General features: G+C 48.2%; 2 protein-coding genes and 1 pseudogene across 3 annotated transcripts; 2 read left to right on the top strand and 1 right to left on the bottom strand.

Annotated features, from left to right (window-relative positions):
- The first annotated feature begins 957 nt into the window (after positions 1 to 957).
- On the top strand, positions 958 to 2885 carry LOC112898870 (E3 ubiquitin-protein ligase Os04g0590900-like). Its single transcript, XM_025967175.1, has one exon. It carries the CDS (start codon positions 1404 to 1406, stop codon positions 2598 to 2600), a length of 1197 nt encoding a protein of 398 aa, XP_025822960.1. The 5' UTR covers positions 958 to 1403; the 3' UTR covers positions 2601 to 2885.
- Positions 2886 to 4740: 1855 nt separating this feature from the next.
- On the bottom strand, positions 4741 to 8151 carry LOC112901061 (transcription factor bHLH96-like). Of its 2 annotated transcripts, none has more exons than XM_025969886.1 (3): positions 7142 to 8151; positions 6388 to 6879; positions 4741 to 5222 (listed from the first exon to the last, which is right to left on the bottom strand). In XM_025969886.1, exons 1-3 carry the CDS (start codon positions 7502 to 7504, stop codon positions 5094 to 5096), a joined length of 984 nt encoding a protein of 327 aa, XP_025825671.1. In that variant the 5' UTR covers positions 7505 to 8151; the 3' UTR covers positions 4741 to 5093. The 2 variants fall into 2 exon arrangements, with proteins under 2 accessions (XP_025825671.1, XP_025825670.1); XM_025969885.1 differs by having other exon boundaries at positions 6388 to 6888; positions 7142 to 7504.
- Positions 8152 to 12461: 4310 nt separating this feature from the next.
- LOC112900831 lies at positions 12462 to 14279 on the top strand (annotated as a pseudogene).
- The last annotated feature ends 1109 nt before the right edge of the window (positions 14280 to 15388 follow it).

Genomic DNA, 15388 nt, shown 5'->3' with positions numbered 1-15388 from the left:
GAACATATTTGGATTTTTCAATTATTTCTGAACAAAGAATCATCTCTGCCCAACTTAGACTCTATAAAACGATACCTGTTCTTCATTTCTTATCTTTAAGGTAAGCTCGGTCATGTGGCACTGCCTTTATTTAGATTGATTTGCATTTGGCATGAGGCTAAATTGTATTGTATGCATGTATCCAGAATGCCAAATTGCCAATCCAAATTTCCATATAATTTTGTCCTCAAGAAAAAAAGGTAATTTTCACATATCTTTGTTTTAAACTGTCCTTTTACTTGAAGTATAAGGGATGTTCTTTTCATACCAGCACAAGCTATTAAGGCTTATGTTGACACTGTAACAAGATTAGTGTCATAAAGCGAGAAGTAAATTCAAAGAAAGCTGTTGAATAGTGGGAGTAATCATCATCTTTAGTTACTTGAAGAGCGAAACATGATTGATTGTTGAAGGAGAGACCTCATGGTTTATGGTACAGTACAGTCCTCTTTGGAGGTGAAACAGTAATGGTACCAACGTTGTCATTGACAGGGGTACAACAAAATGGAAATTTAGCAGCTTTACCTTTATGAAGTTACTTCTTTGACACTTAGCAGAGATTTCAAAAGTCCCCTTGATTCTCTTTATTTTTCAAGTGAATTTGACTCATCAAAGCTTATATTCAGAAAATAGAATATCAAACTTAGAAACCGGAAAACCTTGCAATAAGAGCAAACCAGGTGGTTTCGTCTACCACATTGATTAAGGTTTAAGACATTTTCACACTGAGAATTATTTTTTTTAATTTCCTTCCTCTTTCGGTTGAACCTTGTACTGGTACACTTCATTGATGCTACTGCTCTGTTTCTTCTTTTTTGTTTTTTTTTGGTGCGAGGAGTGTATTATTCTGTTTCTGTTTGCTGTTCATTTCTTATTATCATATCAGACGGATATCTTGGCTTCATCATCTAATGTGTGTGTGGCGAAGGGGGCATCGAAGTTAAAAGAGGAAAGCAACAGAAGCAGACAGCAGACAGAGGAAAAAAAAAAGGAAAGAAGAGCCGCAGCACCAAAAAAAACAAAAGCAAATAAGGTCAGGCCCCAACCACCACCATCTCTCCACGTCTCCCTCCATCCCTCCCAAATTCTTTGCCTTGCAAAGAAGTCTCTCAAAGCCAGGAGCGTCATCTCATCATCTGATCTCTCCCCATATCCTCTCACAATTCCCAACACTGAGAAAGTACCATGGATCCAAGGCACGTCTGTCCTCTCTCATCTCATTATAATGATTTATCCCAGAAACTCACTGAGATGCTCTGCTAGCACCTGAACACTCAGTCTCAGAGACTGAGTGAGGTAGCTAGCATCTTTCTCCGTTTCTCCCTCTGCCATTGCTGCGTCTGCCAGAGCTCGTGTGGGAGGCAATGGCCTCTTCACCACTTGCAATCTCGGGGGCACAGCCTACCTGGGTCCCCTATGAGGCAATCAAAGATTGCTCTCAGGGCCTGTGCAGCATGTACTGCCCCCAGTGGTGCTACTTCATCTTCCCTCCGCCACCGCCGTTCGACGTCGGCGGACCCAGCCCCGACGACTCCGGCCCCGTCTTCTCCCCGCTTGTGATCGCTATCATCGGTGTGCTGGCCATCGCCTTCCTCCTCGTCAGCTATTACACCTTCATCTCCAGGTACTGCCGCACCTTCGGTTCCTTCCGGGGGATAGTCTTTGGCTCCAGCTCAGGTGGCGCTGCCCGTGGCAACGGTGGTAGCGGCGGCGGCGGCGGTGGAGGCTCCGGCCATGGACAGTCCAGGAGTCAAGAGTCCTGGAACGTCTCGCCGTCGACCGGTCTGGATGAGGCCCTGATCAGCAAGATCACCTTGTGCAAGTACAAGCGTGGCGACGCCTTGGTCCACACCACGGACTGCTCGGTCTGCCTCGGCGAGTTCAGGGACGGGGAGAGCCTCCGGCTGCTGCCCAAGTGCAGCCACGCCTTCCACCAGCAATGCATCGACAAGTGGCTCAAGTCCCACTCCAACTGCCCTCTCTGCCGCTCCAACATCACGTTCATCACCGTGGGGATGGGGATGGGGATGGGTATGGCGACGCCGGAGCCAGATGGCCGTGGTCCAGGCGAGGGTGTTGGGAGGGACAACCATGCAGCAGAGGTGGTTGTGGTGATGGATGACTTGGAAATCATGTGCGAGGAGCAGCACAGCGTGGCGGGCAGCAGCGACGGCGATGATCAGGAAGCAAATGGTGGCCCAGCTGAGGGAACGGACGAGTCCGACAGCAAGGCTGAGATCAGAGAAGAATGCCCGCCGCCACCGAGGAGGGGGCCTTCGCCGTCGCACCCGAACCCCGACAGCCGGATGTCCATCGCCGACGTTCTGCAGGCCAGCATGGAAGACGAGCTCATGGCAGCCAGGGAGAGTGGCGTCCTTGCAGGTGGCGCGGGCACTTCAAGACGGTGCCATGGTGAGAACAGCAAGGAATGGGGCCGCAGCAGCCGGCGAGCATCGCAGGACGCCATGGACTCCGTGCCGACGAAGAGGCTGCCGCCTGCCGGGCGGTCGTGCTTCAGCAGCAAGAGTGGAAGGGGAAGGGATCCAGATCTTCCGATGTGAGCTCTCAGTTCTGAATTCCAAATTTCACCTAGGATACTGGGCAGGGCTTTTGTTTGCTTGCAAGATGGAATGTGAGCAGAAAAAGCAGGGACCAACTCGTGGCAATGTGTTCATCACTACGTGTGTGATGCCACAGGCGAACAGTTCGTCCGCAATGTGCTCGGTGAGGTCTCTTCTGCTGCTAGTTTGTAGGCCTTGGATCGGTTCTTTCTTGCTCTTCTGTTCTATGTATTATGGAGTCCTATATTCCATTCTTTCAGTGGACATGTTTTTACTGTGAGTTCAGTAACATGCCAACAGTTTTCTGCCTCAGCAATTACCATTCAGTAAAATGCTGAGCACATACTGTGAAAACTGACTGCGCAATGGGTTAGGACTATCCAGTCAGTCTCTTGTCCATAGGAACTCTGAAACCCTTTTCCCTCTTTGGGCTAACAAAAAATTGCAGAAATCCTCCCATCATCAGTGATGGAGCTTTAGCATAACCAGATAAGCATGTGTGTGATCTTTGGTGTCACTGAAGTTTCCAGCGGTCCATTCAGTCAATCTCTTGTCTACAGGAATTCTGGAAGCCTTTTCTTTCGGCTAACAAAAATTGCAGGAATCCTCCCATCATCGATGATGGACCTGTAGCCCAACCAGATGAGCATGTGTGAGACCTCTGTTGTCACTGAAGTTTCCTGTGGTCCATCAGATCCCCACCCATGAACCATCCATCTTACTCCCAACAAAGCTGCAACCGACACCGCTTTAATCCTGGGGTTGGAGTGTCTGTTTGTTTTGTTACCCATGTAGTAGTACCACACTGTCGCTGCATGATCCGTGGTCAGATCGATCTCCCAGCCTTGTGACCGATCAGAATCCGATCCCCCCCCCCGCCCCCCCCCCCCCCCCCCGCGCTTTGCGAAAGCAAACCGATTCCTCATCGGCGTCGGCGACCACACTGGCCGCCTTTGTTCGTTCCCCGATGCATGCTGACAAAGCAGTGCCGCTGAAGTTTCTGTGGCAGAAGCGATGCTGGAATCTCTAGATATTACGTGACGGCCTGGGTAGCATGTGGTCTGATGTTCCAAATCTGTGGCTGGGGTTAGGTCCGTTTGAATTTTGATGCTGGAGGCACGAGCCCATGATGCTTCTCCGTGTTTGTTTAGTGCTCTGGAAGTCTGGATTTCCATGAAACAGCCAGCTCCGGTACGTCGCTGTGCGCATGTACATGCTAGGATCCTAAGGTTGATAGGTAGTACGGTTTGGTCGTCTGATCTTGTCACCGGCCTGCCTCGCTCGGACCTGACGGCGCCTGGTTGGTTGGCAACTTGGAAACGGTATCGAGTAGGGGGGCGTCCCTCTCCCTCTCGGTGACCGGTATCCGTCGCGATCGCACTTGCGGCCGATTTGGATGGTTCACGGCAACACGACGTGGATTGCTCATTGGTGTGCTCCGCGACTTCTCTTCCTCCCCTTCAGCACTTTCCACTTGCTTGGATACATTGGTCGCAACTAGTTCGATGCGGCCTCTCGACTCATGATGCCGGAGAGAGCGAACGCGTAGCCCAGGCATCATGTTCCGCCATTGCTGGTGCTTTTAGGTCCTAGAAGACGGCCGCGCCGCGCTTCGCCGGCGTCGCGATCATCGTAGCCCCTGCAGTGGAACAGTAGCCAGCGGCGGTAGCACCCACTCAGGCAAGCCCGCTCTTTTCTACAGTAGTACCCTTTTTTTCTCTCCTTTTGCCTTTGTTTCGGAAAAAAATGGCAGCGGCTAGCGGCGGCGGTAGGGAGCGTGAAGGAAAGCGAGTCAAAAAGGATGTGGGCTCGCCGAGATCTGGGTCGCGTTTCCGTGTTCACACAAAAGAGAGAGATGCGAGGGCGGTTTTTTACGGAAAAAAATGGCTGTTCGGGATACCTGCTTTTTTGGCCCAGCCCAGCAGGAGGGTATGGCGGGGATCCAGGATGGCTTAGAGCGTGCAGTTTTGGGCCCTGTTATGGTTACGGCCCAATTGTAGGGAGACACTACTAGACAGAGAGTCAGCCGACCAAGACCCTTGCCGCCGCTTGGATGGGCCAGACGAACCTCCAACATTGGGGTGTTCCGGGACGGGCCAGACATCCGGGCCAGGCCTTTCTTCTTGGTTCTAATCTGCCCAATTCAAGAGAAACAGAGTCATCGACCAAAACCTTGCCGCCGCTGCCCCCCCTCCTCCTAACGCGACGAGGAAGCGCCGCCACGCCATGGACGCGACCAGGAGGACACGCACAACCATATCGTCGGCTACCACGAACGCAACCTCAAACGAACCTGCATGTTTATTGCAGACACTACCCTACATCCGTTATTGCGGTTACACGCTCTAGACTCTACGCCACCAAGCCCCTGCTGCACTTTACAAAATGTCACGTAGACGATGAGCAGCCACCGGCAGTCCCGTGCTCCGGCTCGCCCGCGTCGCGTTGCGCCGGAAGATCTCACCTATGGAGCGGCGGCGGGTTTGATACTGACTAGAGGTCCGGCTGCCCCGCGCCGGGAGCGAGCAACCGCTGCGCCGCCTCGGCATCGATGATGCAGAGCACGTGGTGCGCCGCCGCGGCGATGTCCTCCGCCGTCGTCAGGCCGCACCCTTCCTCCACCTGCAGCGACCGCCGCACAGGAAACAAGATGAATTAGAGCCCGTGGCCACACAAACAGAACTCCAAAACTGCTCGCGGAGAGCGGCGATTCGGGAAACGACGAGCTGGCAGCGCGACAGCGCGCGCACATGTTCAATCGTTCATCAGGGGGAGGGAATCGCCAAGTGAGGCAAAAGGCAAAGGAAAAAGCCTCGTAAAGAAAGATTCCGTTGGGTCCGGCCCGGGGGCACACTGAAACAGCATAAGAAAAAGGCAGCTGCTGCAGCAGCACAAGATCTCTGTAGTCTGTAGCCTTTAGCTGCCGATTTCGCCATGTCAATGGACGGCCCAGCACAAGAAGAGATTCTCCATGTTGAAGGTGATCATCCTTTCTTTAGCCTTTGGTGAAAACAAACGGTGAAAGAATAAAAACACGCGGTCTTTTTCTTGGTCTGTTTGAATTTGAAGTGTTCTGCAACCATGGAGTACACAGGCACGTCGAAGTCCAGAGCTACAGGTTGCCAAAGGCAGCAAACAGCTTTTGCACTCTGGAATCTCTGGTCAAAAGCAAGTGCGAAGTGTGCCCATGGCTTGTGCTGGCAGGGGAATGCACTGTGGCCTCTGCGTTTGGATTTCGGAGGTGGAGCCCTGGCCCAGAACAATATTGCTACTGCATTTGAATTCTCTCCCAGCAAAACCCCAATCCTCTGCAGCGTGTGACGCAAATGCAATGGAGTTTTGGTGGACGTCAGTCAAGACTCAAGACTCAAGAGAAGAGGAGAATATCTGACATTCTTTTGTTTTTTTCTCCCAGGCAACTAGAGATGGGAAACGATTCTTCTGTCAACTGCCTGTATGGGCCTATATGCAGAGGCAGAGCTGTACGCTCAGGTAGTCAGGTGAATGCGTAGTATCTAGCTGGGTATACTGACTACACGATCAATTCAGTTGTTTATCCAGCACAAAAAATACTAATCTTGTTTCCCATACGAGTAAAAAAAAAGGGCGAACCTTTCAGGCACAGTGACCAAAGTGTTAGCACGGGCGATGCACCATTTCAAGCACAACCAACAACGACCCAGAAAGGCCTTTTTCCCCTGACGATTGGCTCGCGAACGGAAAGAGAAAAAACCCGTTGCAATTCAGGGAGGGAAAGACGATCGGGTCGGAAGCGCCGGCGGCGTACCTTGAGGTTGAGCGTGTAGAGCGCTAGCTCGCCGGGCGCGGCGGTCACGTTGAGGTGCAGCACGGCGAGCCCGAGCGCCTGCATCCCGGCCACCATCTTCAGCAGCTGCCCCGGCCGCCGCCGCGCCATCACGCGGAGGCTGGCGTGCGCGTCCACCACCACGCTCACCTCCACGTCCGCCACCGCGGAGGCGCGGCTCGCCTCCTCCGCGCCGACGGCGGCGGCACCATCCTCCTGCGGCGGCGTGTGGCGCCACGCGTACTGCGGGTACCGGAAGAACCGCGCGAACGGGGGCCGCTCCGCCGCCTCCCCGGTCACGCTCGCGGAGCTGCTGCTCGCGGCCACGGGATCGCGCGGTGGCGCTCGCGCCGCGTCGCGTTCCGACGCCGTTCCGCCGCGTTGCGGCTGCAACGCCAGCTTCTGCGCCTCCAGGGACTGCACTTGCTGCTCGAGCTCCTTCACGAAATCGATGGCGCCGCTGACGATGGACGCCTGATCGCTCTACACATCGATTAACATTTTCAGAAAAAAAGGAAATTGATCTAAGCAACAGAGGTAGGCATGAGTTGACACGACGAGAAGTCACGGAACGCCTCAAATGGTAACAGTGCCATTGTCTTGTTCTCATCAAGCAAACATTCTTTTGCCATTACTTGAAACACCAAATCAATCCCATCGAAACTCAAGAGGACGGAAACGCATGGCCACAGTGAGGCGATCGGTGTTCCTGAACGAGTAGTGAGATCGATCATACCCGGTGGACGTAGGACTCCGGCATGAGCGAGCGGAGCACGGCGAGGTACTCGTTCATCTGGCGGCGGCGGTTGCGCTCGACAGCGATGTGGGTCATCCGCTGGCTCTCGGCGTCCTCGGCGTTCTTGACGGTCCTCTGCCGCCGACGCCGCTTCCTCCTCCCCTGCTGCTGCACCCTGTTCTCCCCCTCCGCGTCCGGCGGCGCGGCCGGCGCCGGGAACGGCTCCACCGCCGGCGCATTGCCGAAGAGGAAGCTCCCGGTCCCGGGCGAGGCGGCGGCACACGCTGCCGCGGCGGCGTTGAAGGTGTCGTAGACCAGGACGTCGCTGCTGGTACTTGGCGCGCACAGAGCTTCCAGCGTCATGTTGATCGATCTCGATCGGCTCGGCGTCGGTCGGCGAACACAGAGCGCGCGCACCCACACGGACGTAGGCGTCCGTCCTCCTCGACGCTACGCCGCTACGCTACGCGGAGCTAGGAGCGGCCGCTCCCCTTTTCACCTTCGCCAAGGCCCTCCTCGCTGCCAGGCTTGGTGCTATCTGCGTGTCCCTAGCGGTGGGCGCGGCGCGACACGGCGGAAGCCGCGGAGAGCTAGGGCATGCATGAGGTTAAAGGCTGCGTGGCTGGCGGCAATAATGGACGGCGGTGGAGTCGCCTGGCAGAACCTGAGATGAGGTGAGAGAGGGAGCTTTGTGCTTGGGCACTGGGCAGGCAATGGGCGCGGCGGCAGCTCTTCAGCGGCGCAGGTGGGTTGCAGGGCAGGCCGCAGCGGCGGCAGGTGATGGATCGTGGCAGATCTGTGCACGCTCCTCGCCGCGCAATGCTCCAAGGGATTGCGACCAAAAGCTCGCTTTCTTTTGGCGTCGTCGCGGTGAAATCCCGGGGAGGCGGCGGACCCGGCGGAGCTAGCTGTGACCCTGCTCCGCTGCTCTACACGTGACGTACGTGAGGAGGGATGGCTGGCCTTTGCTTGCTTTTGCTTTCCCTGTGCTGCAAGCTGCCCGCTGAAAAGCGAGTGGGAGAGGGGAGAAAGCATCGAAGGAGAGAGACGAACGAAGAGATGGAAGAGGAGTGGTCTCACCGCCTCTCTATAGAGGGCATAGGGCAGTGGTGGCCACCTCTCTCTCTCTCTCTCTCTCTCTCTCTCTCTCTCTCGGCGATTTCTTTCTTCTCGCTGCGGTTCAATTTGTGGGAGTGTGGTGATGTCCCTTCTTGGAATGCCAACTGAGAAAGTTTTTCAAGGATGTGTGTATGCCAATGCAAGTGAGTGTCACCAAACCATTTGGATGCTCCCCCTGTCCACCCAGAGCTGGTGGAGTCCCTGTAGAGAATGACGGAACCAGGAATTGGCAGTAGACTTGTTTTTACAGCGGTAGATCCTGCCTGCTTACCATACTTCTTTTTTACCAGCCCCAATGGAAATTCACCTGAACGTTTACTGATCATCAGGATCCAAAGATTCCTGGCAGACCAAATCTAGCATTCTTGCACTGCCGTATTTCTAATCAGCATAGAGGCTTAAAGGTCTTGTTTAGATCCCCTCCAAATTCCAACTTTTTACACTCTCTCCATCACATCAATTTTGGGACACATGCATGGAGCAGTAAATGTATGTAAAAAAATAACTAATTGCACAGTTTAATTGTACATCACGAGACGAATCTTTTTAGCCTAGTTAATCCATGATTAGATAAAATTTGTCAAATACAAACGAAAGCGCTACAGTATCTCCGGTTGCAAAAATTTGCAATCTAAACGGGCCCAAAGTCCCATTCCAGACACATATAACAGCTGCTGGCGTCACAACTAAATTATTAGCATCAAGAAGAGTATTAATTAGCACTGGGTACCTCCGGTAAAAAAAAGAGTAAAAAGACCGTGTTATTTTAGATTGCGTGTATTTTTAGAAATGATGGCAAATGTGTAGTTGGAGGTCAAACTGAGGGCATGTGCCCATTTTTTTAAAAAATGTTTTGATTGAGCTTTTCAAATGGTATACTTTGTCTCAACAAATAGTTTCAGAATATTACAACGTGGCTATATTCTGCGTACATTTTATACTACCAACTAGTGAGTTTCTTTGGGCATATTGACATTTCTAAAATGACATCCTTTTGCGACTAACGGAGCAGAGTAGTTATATCCTTATCCGGTCCATTAATAAAAAAAACAAAAGCAACACATCTTACAAGATTAATATGATTTTCAATAAGCCCAAGTGGTGATGATGTGAGATTAAATTCACTAGCTTATGTGTAGCACGTCACATGTATGAAGAGGGATATAGGACAAACAGAGGCACATGGATTAACAGTGAGCAGAGCGACAACAAGACAAGAAGGCCACAAAGCGGTCGTGTACGTACTGCCGCACTTTTGTGCGTCCGACAGATTATTATCTGCATAAGCTCCAGAGCAATTAATGTAGCCATCTAGCAGGCCTTTTCGACTCATGTATGTTCATATATTTAAATATTCTATACTTGCCAATAAAAAAAATGAACACTACTCTTAGCGTGCGAAGAATGTAGTCCTCCGACCGTTTGTACGAATACAGTCATTTCTTCTACGTACTTGCCGTGATGGTTACTATCCTAAATTATAATTTATTTTTAATATTTTAGATATATAAATTTTGCTGTATATCTAAATATATTGTACATCTATACAAAATATATATCTAGAAAAAATAAAACGAATTATAATTTACCAAGTTTTTATAGTAAAAAAACAAGCGCGACTTCCTTGCAAGAATCAATGCAGCAAGTACAAGCACTAATAATCGTGCACAAAGAGGGATCAGAACAACTCCTTTGCTTACTCCCTCGCAATGCTCGCCAACTTTTTGGTAGATGCGAGGTCTAGCCGTCTAGGCACGTACTAGCAATTTTGTTTGGGTGTAATGTAATTTTCTGTGCCTAGTCCGTACCAACTAGTACCGACACAGATGCCCTTTGGAATGTCTTCTGGGATGCAACCAGGCGATGAACACACTGATATATGCGGCAACTAGCTGACACGACCAGTAAACGGAGCACTAAGAAACCATATCAGAATAGGATACAACTCCGATAGAATCTAGCCAGCTTTTAGGCCGTTTGATACTCATATATATGTTGAAGCACTCAAATAGAGATCTTGAAGCATGTAGAGGTCGTTGGGTCTCTGAACTCTGCAGTGGTTTCGTTCTCCGGAGTACAGGCAAAAGCATCGGATCACTTTTACATTACTAGAGCATATCCCAAGTAAGACATACTCCAGAGGATGATAACTTACCTAATGGACTATATATTTGGTAATAATATAGATGCGTTCTAGGTTATCTCTAATTTAAATGACAAGTTAGGAGTTTAGTTGACATTATTTTCATAAGATCTTAGAGGGTTAATTTAAGGTTAAGGTTACTTCAGATTAGTTTATAATAACAGAGGTATGTAATTGAAATATATACTTAGAAAACAATAATTTTTAGAATCTATCTTTTTTTACTAATCTATGTGTTATTATTTTATAGTAACGGAGGTATGTAATTGTTTTAGAATTTTAGAAACCTTTTCGATTATGATATGAAATTCGATTATGCTCATCGTTTCCTTCACATATGTATACTTAGTCTGCATTGTGACACTCATCCCATATGAATATAGACCCTTTTTTGTTCTCACTATATTAGCAATAGTATAAGTGGGTAAATTTAGAAGCATGTATATATAGGAGTATTATATTGATAACTGTAGAAGGATATGCATTGGATTGAGAGGGGCAGGTAATTTAGATGCAGATTTAAGGCTCGTTTAGGCTAAATCTAAGGCAATGGTGGTATAATTTAGATATAAATTTATGGGTTTTCACTTTGACTATTTTCTAAAAAAAAATTACACACATCTATAGCTAGTAACGGTGTCTAAATTTATGTGTTTATATCTAGGGGGTTATTTAGTTTATATAGATATAGATGTGTGTAATTTTTTTTGAAAGAAATAGATTCAATGGATACTATCTTATGACTCTGCTTAATGGATGGGTAAATGTTTCTAATTCTTATAAGAATCTATAGGATTTATCTTTTTCCCTAGCGCGTCACATGAGGATAACATGAATGTTTCAAAGTGGGTCTCTAATTAGTGTACTCCTTCAGTTGCAAGGGTCTTTTGCAGTGGATATAGTCACACTAGATAAGTCTTGGAGAACATCTAGACAGAAAACTTGTAGGGTTTTTTGTTTGGTGGAAGTTTTAGTTCGGAGTCTAGTAGTCTTAACTATCCTAATTCATCATTCTCTATTTTAGGGTGGACACACCGATTTCCTATACCATATCGCAAGTGATAATTGCCATAAAAGGATGTTACATTCTTGCTTGTTTTCATGTTTAAAAATATTACAGTACATCACCTTGCATTTCACATGTTTGTATATCTCATGCATCACTTTACATTAGTATTCATTAACATGCCACATAATTTGAGCATGCATGTATACAACTAGCATGTAGCTACTCGCCTAGTCCATTAGAATGTAAATTTTTATTCCATAAATCCTTCCATATTATTTACAAAATGAAGCACTCCAAACTTATTACGACCTTTAAGATAAATCTCCAAACAAAGAGATATTGTAATCTATTTGGTAATGATTTTGATCAACTTTACCCCCCCACCCCCCGAATCCCTCAACCCCGATTTAGGTAAGAGGTCCTATTTTTGAATCCTAGCCTGTTGATGGAGTGGGATGGATGCATATTGATTTGGGAGTAACTTAAAATATCCTAAATATGTACATCGAACAAAATTATATATATAGAGTGCCACACAAATCATGAGAAAAGATATGCAGATATGATCCATACAGTTTGATATCATTTATGTGATACTAACACACTAAGATGATCAATTAACTTAGAGATACACACACACACACAGAGAGAGAGAGATCATGTTATAGTTGTGTGCAACAAAGCATTAGAGAGCGTTGAAATTTCTTGAAGCTTAAGTCAACTAATAGTAGCCAAACCAAACACCGGTGTCATGCTATCCTGTGTGCTTGACAATGTCGGTTTGTAGAACAACAGTGGTATGACCATGCATGATACCCGTTATGATTATGCATGACTTGATATATATGTATGACCTTACTATTAAGCAATCACTAGTTGACTTCATATCGAAGTTGATTTTCCAATTAATTGAAGCCAGGATGAAAGGATTCGCCACGAAATCTATAAATAGCCACTTTTGTGCTTGTAATTCTTCTCATCCCAAGAGCCCACTTCATATAGTTCAGACTAGCCGGTAGCAATTGTTGTAGTACCCATCGCTTGAGTTCATGGATCCCATCAATTCCAATGGAGAGTGGGGTGCTTATGAGATCAAGATGGTGAAATCACTTATCACTAGGTACAATGCCAACAACAGTTATGTTGGTGACATGAACAAGAAGCACAATGACATTGTTAATGAGGTTCAGGCAATGTTCCCCTTGAAGGCGAAGCATCAGGTAATCTGCTTGTATGTTGATCTCGTGGTGGAGATGACACAAAGCAGCACTGGCAACGACACGTGCTACTCTGCAGAGGTGAGCAGGAACGTTGTGAACAACAACTATGAAATTTCAGTGAAGGACGCATCCATGAACACCATGAGGGTGGCACAAGATGTGCCATGTGGGCAACCTGCTCATTTGATGAAGAGGTCACTCAACGGATTCTGGACCATGGAGGAGCACAGGTCATTTTTGTTAGATATTATTCACTCCTCTTGCATGCACAAGTTGTGATATTTTTATTTATTCATGCATTTTTTTCAAAAATAGTTGGCACATATTTCATGTGAATTATTATTACATTTATTAGGAATGAGGTGAGCAGGGACATTGTGGACAACAACTTTGCAATTCCAGTGAAGGATCTAACCATGGACAACATGAGGGTGGCACAGGATGTGCCACGTAGGCAACCCACTCCTCCAAAGAAGCTCACCGGATTTTGGAATGAGGAGGAGCACATGTCAGTTTTGCTTGATATCTTGCACTCTTGTAGTCCTCTTACATGCAAAAGTTGCGATCTTTTATTCACTTTTGCATTGCTTTTGGAAATGATTTCCACACATTCCATGTGAATTATTATTATACTTATTAGGAATGTGGTGTAGTAGTGTGGGATACATTTCCTAAATTTGATACTAAAAAATATGCTAAATCTCAAATGATGTGCAATAAATGCTTGAGCTGTGAGGTTAGGGAAGTGAAGATTAGGATTTTGGGATTTCATTTGAGGAGTTGATGCTATTGAACTTAGAAAGAGGGCTTTGGGGAGGTGATCGGACTAGCGAAGGAGGTGAGCAATAGGAAGCAGGTGAGCAATAGGAGGTGCTATGAGGCATGGTGAGCAATAGGAAGAGGACAGTGACAAGGGAGCAAGTGGTAGCTTCGAAGGAGAAGTGTTGGTGGAAGGAATGGTTGCGCAGTGAGAAAAGGAAAAAAAGAAGAAGAAATAGGCATTTAATAGTAGCATTGTTTGATGGAGTATTGGTTGTCATGAAGCTTGGAAATCTGGTGTTATTTTAACTTATTTTGAGCATATGAATAAGCTATAAATGTCCTTTCTCACTGTTTCATTCTAAAGCCTATCTCGCTACAGGTTGTTTCTTCTTGGTCTGCAAGTACGGCCGCGGCAACCGGAAGAATATCTCTAAGTACTTTGTCACCACCAGGACACCGATGCAAGTCTCCGGCCATGCCCAGAAGTACTTTCTCAAGCAGGAGAACACTACCCGCAGGCAGCGCTACAGCATCAATGACATTGGCCTCTATGATGTTGAGCCAGGGGTGCAAAACAACACTTCCGGATGGGAGGGATATGCCTTCGATGGCGGCGCCTACAATCCGAACAACTATGGTGCTAGCGACCAGCACACCACCATGAACAACCTGGCTCAGGTCCAATGGCCCATCCTTTATCACGCCAGTCAAGCCAATATTGACAGCAGTCAGACGCCTGCCAGGGCTAGTAACCAGAAGATGGGGGCCACCGGTTCTTCTGCTGCTCCAATAGTGGAGGGGGCTAGGGGCTCCCAAGCGGCTTGGGCTAGTGATCATCTGGAGGATTTCTTTCTTGATGAAATGCTGAATATGGACATGTTCTAGGTATCACATATGGTCTAGTATCCTAAGTGTTTGACAACGTGGATTGTTGAAGACAATATCACTTTAATAATCAAAACTCATTTCTTTTAATTAGGAGCATAATCCTGCTGAAAGTGTTTAGTCGAGATGCTACAGCTTTTGATGAAAGGCAGATCAAACCTCATGCACAAATTAGCTCGTGGCCATAGCAAAAGAAATTTAGTTGGACGAGTGCCATCAATGCATACAACATACAACACACTTTGAGAGCGTCATGACACCCTTGGCGTTTTCCTGCCCAACTTGCTGCTATCTCCGATCTGATCCCAGGAACACCACCATGCCCACCTCATCAGTTCACCATGCCCACCTTATCAGTTCATTTGGTTAAAGAAGGTAGCGATTGGACTTGGCGGATTGCTACACAATTTCGGAAGGTGATATTGATGAGACGGGGGAAGCGGAAGTGCGGAATGCAGAACGGGCCTGAACCGCGTGTGTTCTTATCGACACCTCTCGTCTCTTTTCTCTCTTCCGTTATGCTTCTCCCCCGCATATATGCCGGCAGTTGCACAAGCTACCTGACGCGTGGCTTGTGGCGTACTGATGTGGCCAAGCTCGCCCCTTCTCCATGCAGGCTGCAGCACTCTCCACAGGGCTGTCTTGATTGGAGAGCCACAGTTGCTGCAGGGCCCCGTTGCTGCCGTCGTTGCCTCCTCGGCTCGCCCGCAGCTCGCTCGGCCTCCACTCGTCCGCATCGCTCGGCCTCCACTCTCCACAGGGCTGTTTGGTCCGTCACCTCACTCGTCTAGCCCAAACTTAGCACGTTGCTTAAGGTGTGGTACGTCTAAAGTAGCTAAGTTCAGGTACGTGTTTGGATGGCTGCCACACCTACAGTTAGATAATACGTGGGAGTCTGACATTCGTTTTAACCGCCTAAGCTTAGGCGTTTTTTTGGCGAAAAGGTACTTGGTTATCTAACTATTGCGGCGTGCCTACAGTTAGCTGAGAAACAAACAGATAGCTAATAAGATGTGGCATGCCTAACGTTAAGCTGCGGGAGGTTAGACGTCGAACCAAATACGGCTTAACTCCATCCTCTCTGTCTGCCTTGCGGTAGCAAAGGACGG

Source organism: Panicum hallii, chromosome 7 (genome assembly GCF_002211085.1).
Source record: "Panicum hallii strain FIL2 chromosome 7, PHallii_v3.1, whole genome shotgun sequence".
Classification (NCBI taxonomy): domain Eukaryota; kingdom Viridiplantae; phylum Streptophyta; class Magnoliopsida; order Poales; family Poaceae; genus Panicum; species Panicum hallii.
Note: the sequence above shows the minus strand (reverse complement) of the source record. Positions and strands in the feature narration are given on the sequence as shown.

Excerpts from the sequence above, each read along its gene's own strand:
- LOC112898870 (XM_025967175.1), top strand. The coding sequence starts at position 1,404 with ATGGCCTCTTCACCACTTGCAATCTCGGGGGCACAGCCTACCTGGGTC.
- LOC112901061 (XM_025969885.1), bottom strand. The coding sequence starts at position 7,504 with ATGACGCTGGAAGCTCTGTGCGCGCCAAGTACCAGCAGCGACGTCCTG. Across the intron at positions 6,889-7,141 it reads CGGAGTCCTACGTCCACCGG|AGCGATCAGGCGTCCATCGT; the intron begins GTATGATCGATC and ends ATCGATGTGTAG. Across the intron at positions 5,223-6,387 it reads TCTACACGCTCAACCTCAAG|GTGGAGGAAGGGTGCGGCCT; the intron begins GTACGCCGCCGG and ends CGGTCGCTGCAG.